This window comes from Mesoplodon densirostris, chromosome 10, assembly GCF_025265405.1.
Source record: "Mesoplodon densirostris isolate mMesDen1 chromosome 10, mMesDen1 primary haplotype, whole genome shotgun sequence".
NCBI classification, from domain to species: Eukaryota; Metazoa; Chordata; class Mammalia; order Artiodactyla; family Ziphiidae; genus Mesoplodon; species Mesoplodon densirostris.
In genome coordinates this window covers 39,604,009-39,617,919 of record NC_082670.1, presented here as the reverse complement: position 1 = coordinate 39,617,919, position 13,911 = coordinate 39,604,009, and the positions used below count along the sequence as shown (strand labels likewise).

At 42.5% G+C, this 13,911-nt stretch overlaps 1 protein-coding gene across 2 annotated transcripts in view; it reads left to right on the top strand.

Moving 5' to 3' along the window:
• The window catches only part of BLTP3A (bridge-like lipid transfer protein family member 3A), a 55,469-nt gene that overhangs the window by 26,596 nt on the left and 14,962 nt on the right, over window positions 1–13,911 (top strand). The window contains exons 5-12 of one of the 2 annotated variants that reach the window (XM_060109507.1): window positions 2,447–2,636; window positions 2,951–3,091; window positions 3,522–3,692; window positions 4,382–4,574; window positions 12,023–12,109; window positions 12,626–12,742; window positions 13,183–13,322; window positions 13,729–13,870. In XM_060109507.1, coding sequence (XP_059965490.1) covers window positions 2,447–2,636; window positions 2,951–3,091; window positions 3,522–3,692; window positions 4,382–4,574; window positions 12,023–12,109; window positions 12,626–12,742; window positions 13,183–13,322; window positions 13,729–13,870 — 1,181 coding nt within the window. Of the gene's footprint in view, window positions 1–2,446; window positions 2,637–2,950; window positions 3,092–3,521; window positions 3,693–4,381; window positions 4,575–12,022; window positions 12,110–12,625; window positions 12,797–13,182; window positions 13,323–13,728; window positions 13,871–13,911 lie in introns of both variants that reach the window. The other variant, XM_060109506.1, reaches the window with a different exon arrangement.

Genomic DNA, 13,911 nt, shown 5'->3' with positions numbered 1-13,911 from the left:
TAACTTTATCCTGATTTTTAACACCACACGTTAGTTTTCCCTATTTTTAAAGTTATATAAATGTAATCACAAATTATGTCATCATTTGTGTCTACATACTTTAGTTCAACATGATGTTTGTGAAAGTCATCCATGTGGTTACATGTAGTTATCGTTCATTCATCCTCATTACTGTATGTTATTCCATTATATGCCACAATTATCCATTCTGTTGTAGATGGACATTTGATTTGTTTGCAGTTTCTGGCTATTAAGCATACTGATGCTACATCGAACTGTTCTCTATCATGACTGTGGTGGTTGATACATGACTCTATGCATTTGTTGAAACCCTGGATGTGTACACCACAAAGAATGATCTTTTCTGTACGTAAATTAAAAATATGTAAGAGAAAAGAATAGTGATGCTATGAACGTTCTTATACATACCTCTTGGTGAACGTATGTACACATTTCTGATTTCTATATATCTAGCAGTAGAGTTGCAGGGTCATAGGCTGTGCATATGTTCTGCTTTAGTTCATACTGCTGGACACTTTTCCAAAGTGCTTGTACCACTTTTCCCCCGGCAGTGTTGCTAGCACTTAGTATTGTCTCTCTTTCTATTTTAGCCATCTAGTAGATGTGTAGTTGTATCACATTACGATTTTAGTTTGCATTTTTTTGAATGATTTGTTTATTAGAATTTCAAATATCCTCTTTCACAAAGCATTGATGTATTCTGCCCATTTATCTTTTTTTGTGTGTGTGGTACGTGGGCCTCTCACTGTTGTGGCCTCTCCTGTTGTGGAGCACAGGCTCTGGACGCGCAGGCTCAGCGGCCATGGCTTATGGGCCTAGCCGCTCCGCGGCATGTGGGCTCTTCCCGGACCAGGGCATGAACCCGTGTCCCCTGCATCGGCAGGCGGACTCACAACCACTGCACCACCAGGGAAGCCCCCATTTATCTTTTGGGTTATTTTGGGGGTTATTTGTCTTTTTCTTATTAATTTGTAGAAGTTCTTTATACTGGAAACAAGTCCTTGGTTATATACATGTATTACAAATATCTTCTCCTACTATGTGGGTTCCCTATCACTCCTAATGTTACTTTTTTGTTGACCAGAAATAATGAATTTAATATAGTCCTATATATCTATTTTTCCCTTTATGGTTAGCACTTTTTGTGTCTTGTTTAAGGAATCTTTTCCTATCTTAAGGCATGAAGATATTCTCCTATGTTTTTTTCTAACTTTATTCTTTTAGTTTTATTGTTTGACTTTTCACATTTAGATCTACGATCAATCTTGAAACTTGTTTTTTTGTTTGTTTAATGTAAGATAAGGGTCAATATTATTTTTTCTCTTTGCAGATAGCCTCAAACCGACCATATGCACCATTATTGAAAAGACAGTCTTTTCCCGACTACATTGTCACTTTTGTCATAAATCAAGTGACTCTCAGTGTAGTTTTTATATATGAGTGAGGTTGAACATCATTTTATGTTTAATATCTATTTGCATTTATTTTTCTGTGAACTGTCCCTACTTTGTCCCGTTTTTATTGGGCTCTTGGTCTTTTTCTTCTGAGTTTTTTGAAACTCTTTATATAGAGATATTAGCCCTTTGTGATATAAATTGCAAAGATTTTTTTTTCCAGTTTGTAATTCCCAGAATTTTTTATCTCTTGTAATGAGAACTGTTCCACCTACATGTCAAGAATGTCTGTGTTTTCCACGTCCGGAAGGACTTTAAGGATGGCCTTTGTTCCTCTCCCTGCTGTTTCTGCCTCTCACTATAAAACACAGCTATGCTCTTTGGGATAGATTTGACAGGGCAGAGGTGGGACTGTTCTTGACTAGATTTCACAGTATTAGACCTCATGCTAACCTGGCTGTACTTCTTTCCTCTTTTCACTACTTTTGCAGAGTATGTTCTGTCTTTGAAGATGTTATAGAAACCTAGTGTTTCCTTTCTGTTGTTATAGCTCTCCTCACAGACAGTATTCATTATTTATTCAGGTAGTTTGTGGACTGTGAAAATATTTTTTTCAATTTATTCTTTCTAACCAGAGATTGTTTCCAGGTCAACTCTTTCTTTTATTCCATTCTTTAAAAAAAAAAATCTCATCAGAAAGAGTACTACATCATCATAAAAATTTTTAGAAATGTAAAAAATATAAAGCAGAAATGGGAGGAGAAAAATTTTTAGAAAGTCATCCACAGCTCTAGCATCCAAAGACAGGCGTTGTTAAGAGTCTTGTCTTATGTCTTCTAGTATAAAGAGTATGCCTACAAATTCCCTGGCAGTCCAGTGGTTAGGACTCGGCGCTTTCATTGCCAGGGCCCAGGTTCAATCCCTGATCGGAGAAGTAGAATCCCGCAAGCTGCACGGCATGGCCAAAAAAAAAAAGAGTATGTGTCAAGTGTCATATGATCCTGAATGTTGGTCTGCCTCGTTTGTTGTAGTGAGTATGGCTTTGCCGAGAAGGTGGTGGAGGGGATGTTCATCATCGTCAATTCCATCACCATCAAGATTCACTCCAAGGCCTTCCACGCTTCTTTTGAATTGTGGCAGCTCCAGGGCTACAGTGTGAACCCCAACTGGCAGCAGAGTGACCTCCGCCTCACCCGTATCACTGACCCCCGCCGAGGAGAGGTAACAGCCCTGGCATTCTGAGAAGGGAGAATGGGGGGTTCAGAATAGGACTCATTCTTAAAGGATGTTATTCGTGCTTTGGGGATTTCCTCAAAGTCTTCCCCCATTCTTGGGAACCCAAGAATCCCTTCTGTCCAGTGTTACTGTTACATCCTTTCCTCAATTATGGATCTCTGATACACTGCCTTCTGTGGGTAGGATCCCAGCTGAGAATGGTGGGGGTCTCTGCCTTGCCAGTCTTTTCCCCTTGGACTTCCTTCCTCTTGATTAATTTCATCCACAGAATTAAGGGATTTTACTTTCTTTCCTTCTAGGTTTTAACATTTAAGGAAATAACTTGGCAAACACTTCGAATTGAGGCAGATGCTACAGACAATGGTGATCAGGACCCAGTCACCACTCCACTGAGGCTTATTACCAACCAAGGCAGGATCCAAATAGCCCTCAAGAGAAGAGTGAGTGTGTTCTCTGTCCTCATGAAAACTTCCATCTTTTATTCTCCCAGATAGCATGGGAGATGGCATTTCTTCCTTTTTGAGTGTTATTGGCCCCTGGAATGACATTAGAAAGGGGAGGACCTGCAATTCAGTATTGCACTGTATCTGCTAATGAGGAAACATTTCTACCTCCCTGTCATTTTAATTTTGAAAACCACGATTTTTACCTGTATATAGGGACACACAGGCAGTTGATTATTGCTGCTTCTTGTTAATCACAGAAAACTTTAGTAGTTTTGTAAGAAATTGACTCTCCACAGTGCTTGATACTTTCCTTTCGTGTATTGGGGATTGAAAAGCCATCTCTGAAATTGGTTGGGCAGTGGTCACTTTGAGTAGTTGGGATGGTACCAGATGTTGAACACTGTGTTCTATGTGACCCCTTCAGACCAAAGATTGCAATGTGATAGCCTCCAAGCTGATGTTCCTGTTGGATGACCTGCTCTGGGTGCTAACTGACTCACAGCTCAAGGCTATGATGAAATATGCAGAATCACTGAGTGAGGCCATGGAGAAGTCAGCCCAGCAGAGAAAGAGCCTGGCCCCTGAACCTGTACAGGTTAGAAGTGAAACAGAGACCCTTGGTGGCAGTGGGTAGATGGTAGGCCGGACCTAATTCATACCTCCACCGTATGTGGAGCCTAGACTTTATTAGGCTTATTTGGGGGAATTTGTCATTCACTTCTGTAGGTACGTAGGCTTTGCCTGTGCCTCTGATTTATCCAGTTATTCTGTTCTTTGGGTGCCTCTAGTGTGTTAGGTATACAGTGTTAGCCACTGGAACGCCTCTTGTTCCTGTCCTTGGAACTCTTGCTGTCTTAAAATATAGACTATAAACAAGTTATTACAATATTATGTGATAAGTGCTGTAATAGAGGTAAACACTGTGCCATGAGAGCACAAAGAAAAGGGATCCAACTACCTGGGCTGAAAGAGAGCATTTAGGGAAGACTTCCTGGAGGAGGTGTTTTAGCATCAGTCAGCTAAGTTCTAGGGGGGTGGGAGCTTAGAAGGCAATTCAAATCTCAGAACAGGACTCTGACAGTTACTAGATTAATTATAATTTGGCTTCTTGGAGTTTGGGTTATTTAAGTGGGATAGACCTACATGAGATACCAGGCGAATAGTTATGAGAAGGAAGGGACACCTTGTCAAATTGTGGTTTTCTTCAGGCTGAACTAAAGCTTAAAGAAAGCCAGCAAGGAGGCTGTCTGGGTCTGGCTTCTTGTTTCTCTCTGTCACATGTAGATCACCCCACCTGCTCCCAGCGCCCAGCAGTCCTGGGCCCAGGCGTTCGGTGGCAGCCAGGGCAGCAGCAACAGCAGCAGCAGCCGCCTCAGCCAGTACTTTGAGAAATTTGATGTGAAAGAGTCCTCCTACCATCTGCTCATCTCCCGCCTGGACCTGCACATTTGTGATGATAGCCAGTCCCGAGAGCCAGGTACCCCGTGAGGCCTAAGCCTGTGCAGGATAGTCCATCACCGCCTGGAGCTCTGGGCAAAGCTTGGGGATGGAAGGCTGTTTTCAAGACTCTGTGGGGTATTTGTCTGGCTCCCCTTAATCACAGGTCTTCCTTAGGCCTCTGTGCTCCTGTGGCAGCTCTCTGTCTGCAAGTGCTCTTCAGCCTTTAGGATGCAGCAGAACTACCTGTGAGACAGTAAGACACAGGAGCTGGGCCTCTTCCCAGCCCCCACGAAATCGGAATCTTCAGGGGTAGAGCCCAAGCAGTGTATACTTTTTTTTCCCTCCTCAGAGTCTTTTGGGCAATGCTAACCACTGGTATAAGCTTTCAGGAAAGTAAATTCAACTATAGGAAACCTCAGAATTTTCAGATCTTTGAGTCAATTTAAATAGTTATTATGTATAAATGTGTTCTTCCCAAGCAGAGAGGTTATGGTGTGTTCTTGTGATGCTTTTTCATTCATTAGAGCAATTTTTTTTTAACATGGTGTTCCCTAAATCACATATTAATTTAAACTGCATCAATAGAAGTGTGGGTTCCAGAACTCTGGAAATTCTTCTCTGGCACCTTTGTAGACTCCATTTGGAACTCTGAGCCTTGTTTTTGATGCTGTCCTTGAGGACATTAACAAAGAGGAAGCATCCCAGGAAGGGTGTGCAGATTGTTTAATGCTATGGAAACCATAGCATAGAAGGAAAGAGTTGAAAGACACAGGGGTATTTCATATGAAAAAGAGTAGACACAGGATATAGGAGAGCCATCTTTAAATAAAGAGAGGACGTTAATGCAGAGTGGAGTGGTCCTTAGGAAAGTCAAGCCCAGAGCCCTTCAGACATTGCTTTTATTTTGTGGCACTCTAAGCAGAGCATAAACAAATAGCACCTGCTTTTTCGGCAGACATCTCTGCCCATTTGAGACTCACTAGAGCAACTGGTGTTAAGTATACATACACATTTATTCAGAATGAAAAAATAATTGACTCATTCTTTCCTTCATGAGCCTTAGGGAAATCACTTCACCTCTCTGAATTTCTTCATTTGTGAACTTAAGTTAAATCATATCTTACTCATTTACCTCATAGGTCGTTATCAGGCTCAAATGACATAATATACTAAATTTGAAAGACATTAATCATAGGCCAGTATTCGGTATTATTATTTCTCTGCTGCCAGTTCCTTCAGTACTCTTTGTTCCCCCTCTACACCCCTCTGCCACCAGCTCTTGTTTTTAGATGCCGTCCTATGGAAGCTTGTGTTCTTGCTGCCTTTTCCTCTCTGGAGGTTATGTTTGCTTCTTAATGAGACCTCGATTCGTTTTCCTTGGGGGAACCTACTACCTTTTCTTTCTGGAACACCAAGCACCAATGCCTCTCTTGCTTTGCTATACCTTGGTCTTTATGTGACTTCAGCCCCTCTCCACTCCCAATATGAAAGAGCTGAAAGGAGCAGTGACAACATAAAGATTGCTTTTGCCACCACAGGAAATACATTGCTCACTGGTTTGTAAGCCACTAGTTTTGGAAGTTCTTTGCTAAAACAATTATTGTTTTGTTTGGTTGTTTCTTCCAAGTGTTACTATAAAGACCTTGCAGTTTTGTTTTGTTTTGTTTTGGGTGTTTTTTTTTTTTTTTTTTTTTTTTTTTTCACCCACCGCGCTGCCCAGCACGTGGGATCCTAGTTCCCAGACCAGGAATCAAACCCATGCCCCCTGCAGTGGAAGTGCGGCGCCCTAACCACTGGACCGCCAGGGAATTCACGGGACTTCAGTTTTTGTTGTTGTTGTTGTTGTTGTTTTGCGGTACGCGGGCCTCTCACTGTTGTGGCCTCTCCCATTGCGGAGCACAGGCTCCAGACGCGCAGGCTCAGCGGCCATGGCTCATGGGCCCAGCCGCTCCGCGACATGTGGGATCCTCCCGGACCGGGGCACGAACCCGTGTCCCCCTGCATCGGCAGGCGGACTCCCAACCACTGCGCCACCAGGGAAGCCCTTGTTTTGTTTTTAAAAATATTTATTTATTTATTTGATTGCACCGGGTCTTAGTTGCAGCATGCAGGATCTTCGTTGTGGCGTGCGGGATCTTTTTCAGTTGCAGCATGCAAACTCTTTGTTGTGGCATGCATGTGGGATCTAGTTCCCTGATCAGGGAACGAACCCGGGCCCCCCGCATTGGGAGCGTGGAGTCTTAACCACTGCGCCACCAGAGAAGTCCCTGTTTTGTTTTGTTTTTAATCCTTTCAGAAATCTTTATTAAAAATACATTATTGAGAGTTTCATCCTTTTGCTTGATAAGGGCATATAGCACTGTCCTCTTCATGTAACAGGGTCCTGCAATCCATACTAAGAGGTGAATGACTAGCCTTCCCTGAAGCCCCGATGTATTTATTAAGCTAAGTCAATCTACTTGGTGGATTTTAGGGAAGTTTTGGATGAGGTATTTTTATTTTATTTTATTTTATTTATTTTAAAATAAATTTATTTATGTATTCATTTATTTTTGGCTGTGTTGGGTCTTCGTTTCTGTGCGCAGGCTTTCTCTAGTTGCGGCGAGCGGGGGCTACTCTTCATCGCGGTGCGTGAGCTTCTCATTGTCGTGGCTTCTCTTGTTGTGGAGCACAGGCTCTAGACGCGCAGGCTCAGTAGTTGTGGCTCATGGGCTTAGTTGCTCCGCGGCACGTGGGATCTTCCCAGACCAGGGCTCAAACCCGTGTCCCCTGCATTGGCAGGCAGATTCTTAACCACTGCGCCACCAGGGAAGCCCTGGATAAGATATTTTTAGATAGAGGGATAAATCCCAGCCAACCATACCCAGGTGTGGCAGGTGACTCTGTGAAGGGGCAAGGAACACAAAGAGTTCTTGTGACTTTGATTCTTCTCCTTGGATTTGGGAAGAAAGGGGAAGGGAGAACTAGGTGTTACGGAAAGGGTGTTAAGATTCTCTGGAGGGCCTCCCTGGTGGCGCAAGTGGTTGAGAGTCCGCCTGCCGATGCAGGGGATACGGGTTCGTGCCCCGGTCTGGGAGGATCCCATATGCCGCGGAGCGGCTGGGCCCGTGAGCCATGGCCGCTGAGCCTGCGCGTCCGGAGCCTGTGCTCCACAACGGGGGAGGCCACAACAGTGAGAGGCCCGCATACCGCAAAAAAAAAAAAAAAAAAAAAAAAAAAAAAGATTCTCTGGAGTTGTCCTGCCCAATATGGCAGCCACTAGCCACATATGACTATTGGGCACTTGAAATATTGGCTGATCCAAATTGAGATGGGGTGCAAGTGTAACATACACCTGGGATTTTGAAGATACAGTACAAAAAAAGAGTGTAGAATACCTTAATAATTATTTTCATATTGATTACATGTTGAAATGATAATATTTGGAGTATACTGGTTTAAATAATGTGTAATATTAAAATTAAATTCACTTAAAAAAACTTTTTTAATGTAGCTACTAGAAAATTTTAAATTACTTATATGGCTTATGTTACATTTGTATTGGATAGCATTGCTCTAGAACTCTCTGTCCAATATGGTAGCCAGTAGCCACATGTGGCTATTTAAATTAAAATCAAAATTAAATAAAATTAAAAATCCAGTTCCTCATTTACACCAACAACATTTCAAGTACTCATTATAATCTATGGACCATAGAAGATGGCCATCATCACAGAAAGCTCTTTTGGAGTGCTGCTCTAGGGACTCCTTGAAGGCTACATCTGTCTGCTTTTTCATTAAGGGACACTATAGCCTTGGTATTGGAGGTGAAGTTATTGGAAACTTGGTGGGTAACTGGGGACAGCTTGGCTTGCAGTGGGGCAGCGCTGTCTCTTAAAATCAAACTGGAGCAGCTCACCCTTCAGGCTTCTGGGAAGAGGAGGGTGGTTGATGGGGAAAAGAGTGTCATCTGCCTCTTTTTAGTTATCTCCCTCAGGATAAGGGCTGTGAGCCAAAGCTTTCTTCATCTCTCTTCAGGCTAGGCTATCCTCTGCCACCATCTCACTGGAGAATTTTAGTCATTTATGTACACTATTTACCATTTATGTGTCATATATGATTATGTGTTTATAATTAAATATGTTGATAATGGGTAATTATATTTGATTTCTATTCTAAACCTTATTTTAATATGTTCAGTCGTGTAGTTTATTGTTCTTTTAGTTCCAAATAAATCCAATAGAGGGAGCCATGCTCCCTCTCCCTCCAGTAGCCTAGGTCATGCATGTTCAACTGGGATGATATCTCCCCACAGCAGATAAAAATCCACTCTTTTATTTTAAACAGATATATATTTATTGAGATATCATTCATATACTGTACAGTTCACCCATTTAGAATATACAACTCAGTGTTCTAAAGTATAGTCATAGGGTTATGTGATCATTACTACAATCTAATTTTAGAACCTTTTTGTCATCTGTAAAAGAAACTCTGTACCCATTAGATGACACTCCCCATTTTGTAGCTCTAAGCAACCACTGATCCTTCTGTTTTGATGTTTGCCTATTCTGGACGTTGAAAATTGGTTCTTTGGTGAGGGGTGGGGGTGAAAAAATTTTTAGATATAACAGTGTTTAACCTTATTGACAAAATTTTATTCCTTAGTATTTAATTTCTCTTACTGAGTTTTCTTGGGTATCATATGAGCAACACTGATGTTGAGTTCATGGAAGATCAGGGCTATAAACAATGGCAAACAGATGGCTGTGATTAGAAGACGTTCTATCTATCTATTGCTTGATCTTAAAGTCAGATGGTGAGAGGTGGCCTGTACACAGCTAGCAGCTGTCATTGGCTGCCTCATCAGTGTTGTTTATGTTTTTTTTTTTTTTTTCTTTTTGCGGTATGTGGGCCTCTCACTGTTGTGGCCTCTCCCGTTGTGGAGCACAGGCTCCGGATGCGCAGGCCCAGCGGCCATGGCTCACGGGCCCAGCCGCTCCGCGGCATATGGGATCCTCCCAGACCGGGGCACGAACCCGTATCCCCTGCATCGGCAGGCGGACTCTTAACCACTGCGCCACCAGGGAGGCCCTGTTTATGTTTAATCCTTAGTACTTTTGTGATTTGAACTTTGAGAATTAAATAAAAATCGTTTATATTTTATTATTTAATTCTACAAATTGTTTAACAAATCAATAATTTAGTTAAATGTTGAAAAGGAAAAATATTGACACTATCTGAATATCTAGCACCTAGTTAAGCTAAAGTTATTTTTTCATGTTAAGCAAAAGTTAAAAGCTAACAAAATAATAATTTTAAGAAATTAATTTAAAAACTTTATTTTATTCAAAAATAATTTTGAATAACTAAAAATTTGATTATATCACTATTATGTATTTATATAAATTACTAAATTGCATATGTGATTCTATACATTATAATTTATATAAGAAATGAATTACATTAAAATTTACTCAGCAGGGCTTCCTTAGTGGCGCAATGGTTAAGAATCTGCCTGCCAATGAAGGGGACACGGGTTCAAGCCCTGATCCGGGAAGATCCCACACGCTGCGGAGCAACTAAACCCGTGCGCCACAACTACTGAGCCTGCGCTCTAGAGCCTGTGAGCCACAACTACTGAAGCCCGCGTGCCAGAACTACTGAAGCCCATTCGCCTAGAGCCTGTGCTCTGCACCAAGAGAAGCCACCGCAATAAGAAGCCTACACACCGCATTGAAGAGTAGCCCCCACTCGCCGCAACTGAAGAAAGCCTGCACACAGCAACAAAGACCCAATGCAGCCAAAAATAAATAAATTAATTTATATATATATAAAAGTTACTCAGCAGATATAGTTATAAACTTAAGTTAAATATTAATAGCTTTAAAATTTTAAATTTAAATTTTCACACTTTATTTTTTAACCTTTAAAAAAAAATTTTTGGCTGCATTGGGTCTTCGTTGCTATGTGCTGGTCTTTCTCTAGCTGTAGCAAGCGGGGGACTACTCTTCATTGCGGTGCTTGGGCTTCTCATTGCAGTGGCTTCTCTTGTTGTGGAGCATGGGCTCTAGGCGTGCGAGCTTCAGTGGTTGCAACACGTGGGCTCAGTAGTCGCGGCACGTGGGCCCTAGAGTGCACGGGCTTCAGTAGTTGTGGCGCATGGGCTCAGTAGTTGTGATGCCTGGGCTCTAGGGTATGCGGGCTTCAGTAGTTGTGGTGTGTGGGCTCTAGAGCACAAGCTCAGTAGTTGTGGCGCACGGGCTTAGTTGCCACATGGCATGTGGGATCTTCCCAGACCAGGGCTTGAACCTGTGTCCCCTCATTGGCAGGCGGATTCTTAATCACTGTGCCACCAGGGAAGTCCCTTAACTTTTAACTTAAAAGAATTATTTAGTCTTTCTTAACCTGGCATTGAATAAAAGGAATAAGCTTTATTCTTATTCTTTTTATGTATAAAGCACAGGTAGACATATAGTACATAAGATATACAGTATATCTGTGGTATTAAATTTCATGGAGAAGGGACAATTAGGAAAAAATAGCTAAACAGGCTCCTATGAGGTGGTAATTAGGACAAAAAGGTTGAGCAACAGGAACACAGGTGTAGGTGTATCTCCTAGTAGGATGGTGGTTAGTACAGAACCTTGGCGTGGTGATATCTAGAGTGGATGGAAATGACCCTCCTGGTTTTAGGTGTACCAGCTTACAGCTAGAAGTTCCCATGGTATTTCCCTTCACCTGGAAATAGGATGGAAGGGATAGGAGGGAAGTGCAGAACAGGGTAGGTTAGACAACACACATATGTAGAAGAAATAGTCCTTGTTCTTACAGTTCTTAGAGTCTAGTTAGAGAGATAAGACAGAAACATGGAAAGTTCATTCATTTAGTAAGAATTAAGTGTAAATTCAAGATAAACAATAGAATATTTGACTTATTGCAAAAAAATTCAATTCATCTACACTATTCTGTATGTTTATAATGTCCTTGTTAGTGCAGTGTTTTTAGTATTCCATGGTACTTCATATGTACAGTGTGTAATGGCAGCCTTATATCACAGCTTTAGCTAAGATATGAAAGGAAGTAATATGGGTCCTGTTTTTTGGGGAGTTTGGCTTATGCCTCTCCAGGTGTTGTGCTGAGGGGCAGCAATACTAGTGTTGCCAGGTTTGGGGGAATCAATCAATCAAGGTTGCCTGTGGGAGACCTAGGATTGGAATTCTAGAATCCTGAGTTTTGCAGTTTCTTTTGTCTTTCCGGAAATCTGACAGCCATTTACAGAGACAGTGGAATATGCTTTTTAAAAAAAATGTTTTAGAGCATGTCCATTGCAATTCAAAAGAGGAGGGCCTCAGCCTTGCAAATCACCTGACATCATGGCCTTTCGGCTGCACTTATGTATCAGCCAGGCTTTGGAGCTGACCCTTAGGAGGACTTTTAAATGTTTCAAGTGGTGTTTAGGCCTCTGTTTCTTCTTCTGCTGTTCACCTTTATTTTTCTTTGTAGGTGTCTCCGCAAACAGACTCATGGGTGGTGCAATGCAGCTTACCTTTCGCAAGATGGCATTTGACTATTACCCCTTCCACTGGGCAGGTAGGAGAATTCTGAATGGGTGCAGTTTTAGCGTGGCCTAGGTATTGAGGCCATATGCCTGGGTTCATCCCTGACTGCCCAGCAGAAGGGTGCCAGGGATTGCAGCACATGCTCAGAGAGGTGTTGGCAATAGTCCTTTTCAAGAGGACATCTTCTGGAAACTTGCAGGGTCTACTGTTGATGAGAAGCAGTAGGAGGGGAGGCAGTGTCTGAGAAGTTGCTTTTGATTCTGTGCTCTACCCCTTACTTCCACTAGTTTTAGAACCTCTCCAGTGGTCCATGGTCAAAGATGGCAAAAGTCAGCAGCTGACCTTTAGGGAACCCTAGGGAAAAATCACATATAGAATCCAGAAGAACTTGAGTACTCTCACTAGATAATTTTTACTTATCTCAGAGAATTTTGGATTGGTGGTAAGGGATCAGATTCTGAATTATGGAAAACTATACCAATGGAAAAGAAAATTTGTAACATTGGATCATGATCTTAGATTAAAATCTTTTTGCTTTATCACACAGGCGATAGCTGCAAACATTGGGTGCGTCACTGTGAGGCCATGGAGACCCGAGGCCAGTGGGCCCAGAAGCTGGTGATGGAATTTCAGAGTAAAATGGAGAAGTGGCATGAGGAGACAGGTCTGAAACCACCCTGGCACCTGGGGGTAGACTCTCCCTTCCAGAGGAAGGCAGGTGGGTTATGAGGAGCTGGAGGACTCCTGTTGCTTTGCCTCTTGACATTAAGCACTGGACTGGCTAATTATCCCAACTTACTCCCAGCTGATTATTCCAACTTTATCCCATGGAGAGACATCCGTGACTTTTTTCTTTACGGAGTCCTGTTTGTCTCCAGGGGTAGCTGCAGTGTGGAAGAGAGGTTGTCAGCTTCTCTATTCAGTAGGCCGTTGCCTTGGTCTTAAGGAGAGAATAGTTTTTGAGTTCCATCCTGGAGCTTGCCAGTGTTAAACTCTTTCCTACATATAGCATTAATGATCTTAGGGTTTTTATTTTCCGAATTCTATTAATGATGATAGTTGAGTGTATCTGATTCTTTTTCCCACCTTCTTATTTTTATTTAGATTCTCTCTCCAGTCCTCGAAAGAGCCCCCTTGAAAGAAGCCCCTCTCAGAGCCAACAGGCTGTCTTTCGGCCTCCAGCATGGAATCGCCTACGCTCTAGCTGCTTGGTAATACGGGTGGATGACTTGGACGTCCACCAGGTAAGGAGCCCACGACACAGGGAAACAGGGCTGGAAAGGGGTGGAGCAGTTCATTTGGAACGCAACAAATGTGATCAAGGTTGTAGAAGTCGGAGGCTGTTTCCCTCCCTTCCAGGTGGATTTGACACTTTGGTCTGTTTCTTTCTGAGTGTGACTGCTGAGATCAGGACTTGGGATTCCCCACTTTCCTCTGAATACCCCACTACAAACCTTTCACTGAAAAAACGAACTCGTAGATAGTGTTAGTCGGGTGTGAGAATGCCTGGAATCTGCGAGAAGAGCACTGTGCTCCCTGTGACAGACTTTGGAAGAGTTGTAGAGGCTTTATCCTCCTATCTCAGAGGAAACTGAGGAAATTCTATTCTGGGTGCTGTATAGATGCTAACAGCAACTCGTGATTGCATAGGTTTCTACAGCTGGACAGCCAAGTAAGAAGCCATCGACACTCCTTTCCTGCAGTCGGAAACTTCACAACCTCCCCACTCAGGTCTCTGCCATTCATATTGAGTTCACAGAGTATTACTTCCCCGATAATCAGGAGCTGCCAGGTAAGCATCTGCTCTGGTCAGTCCTTACTGTCTTGCTCTCG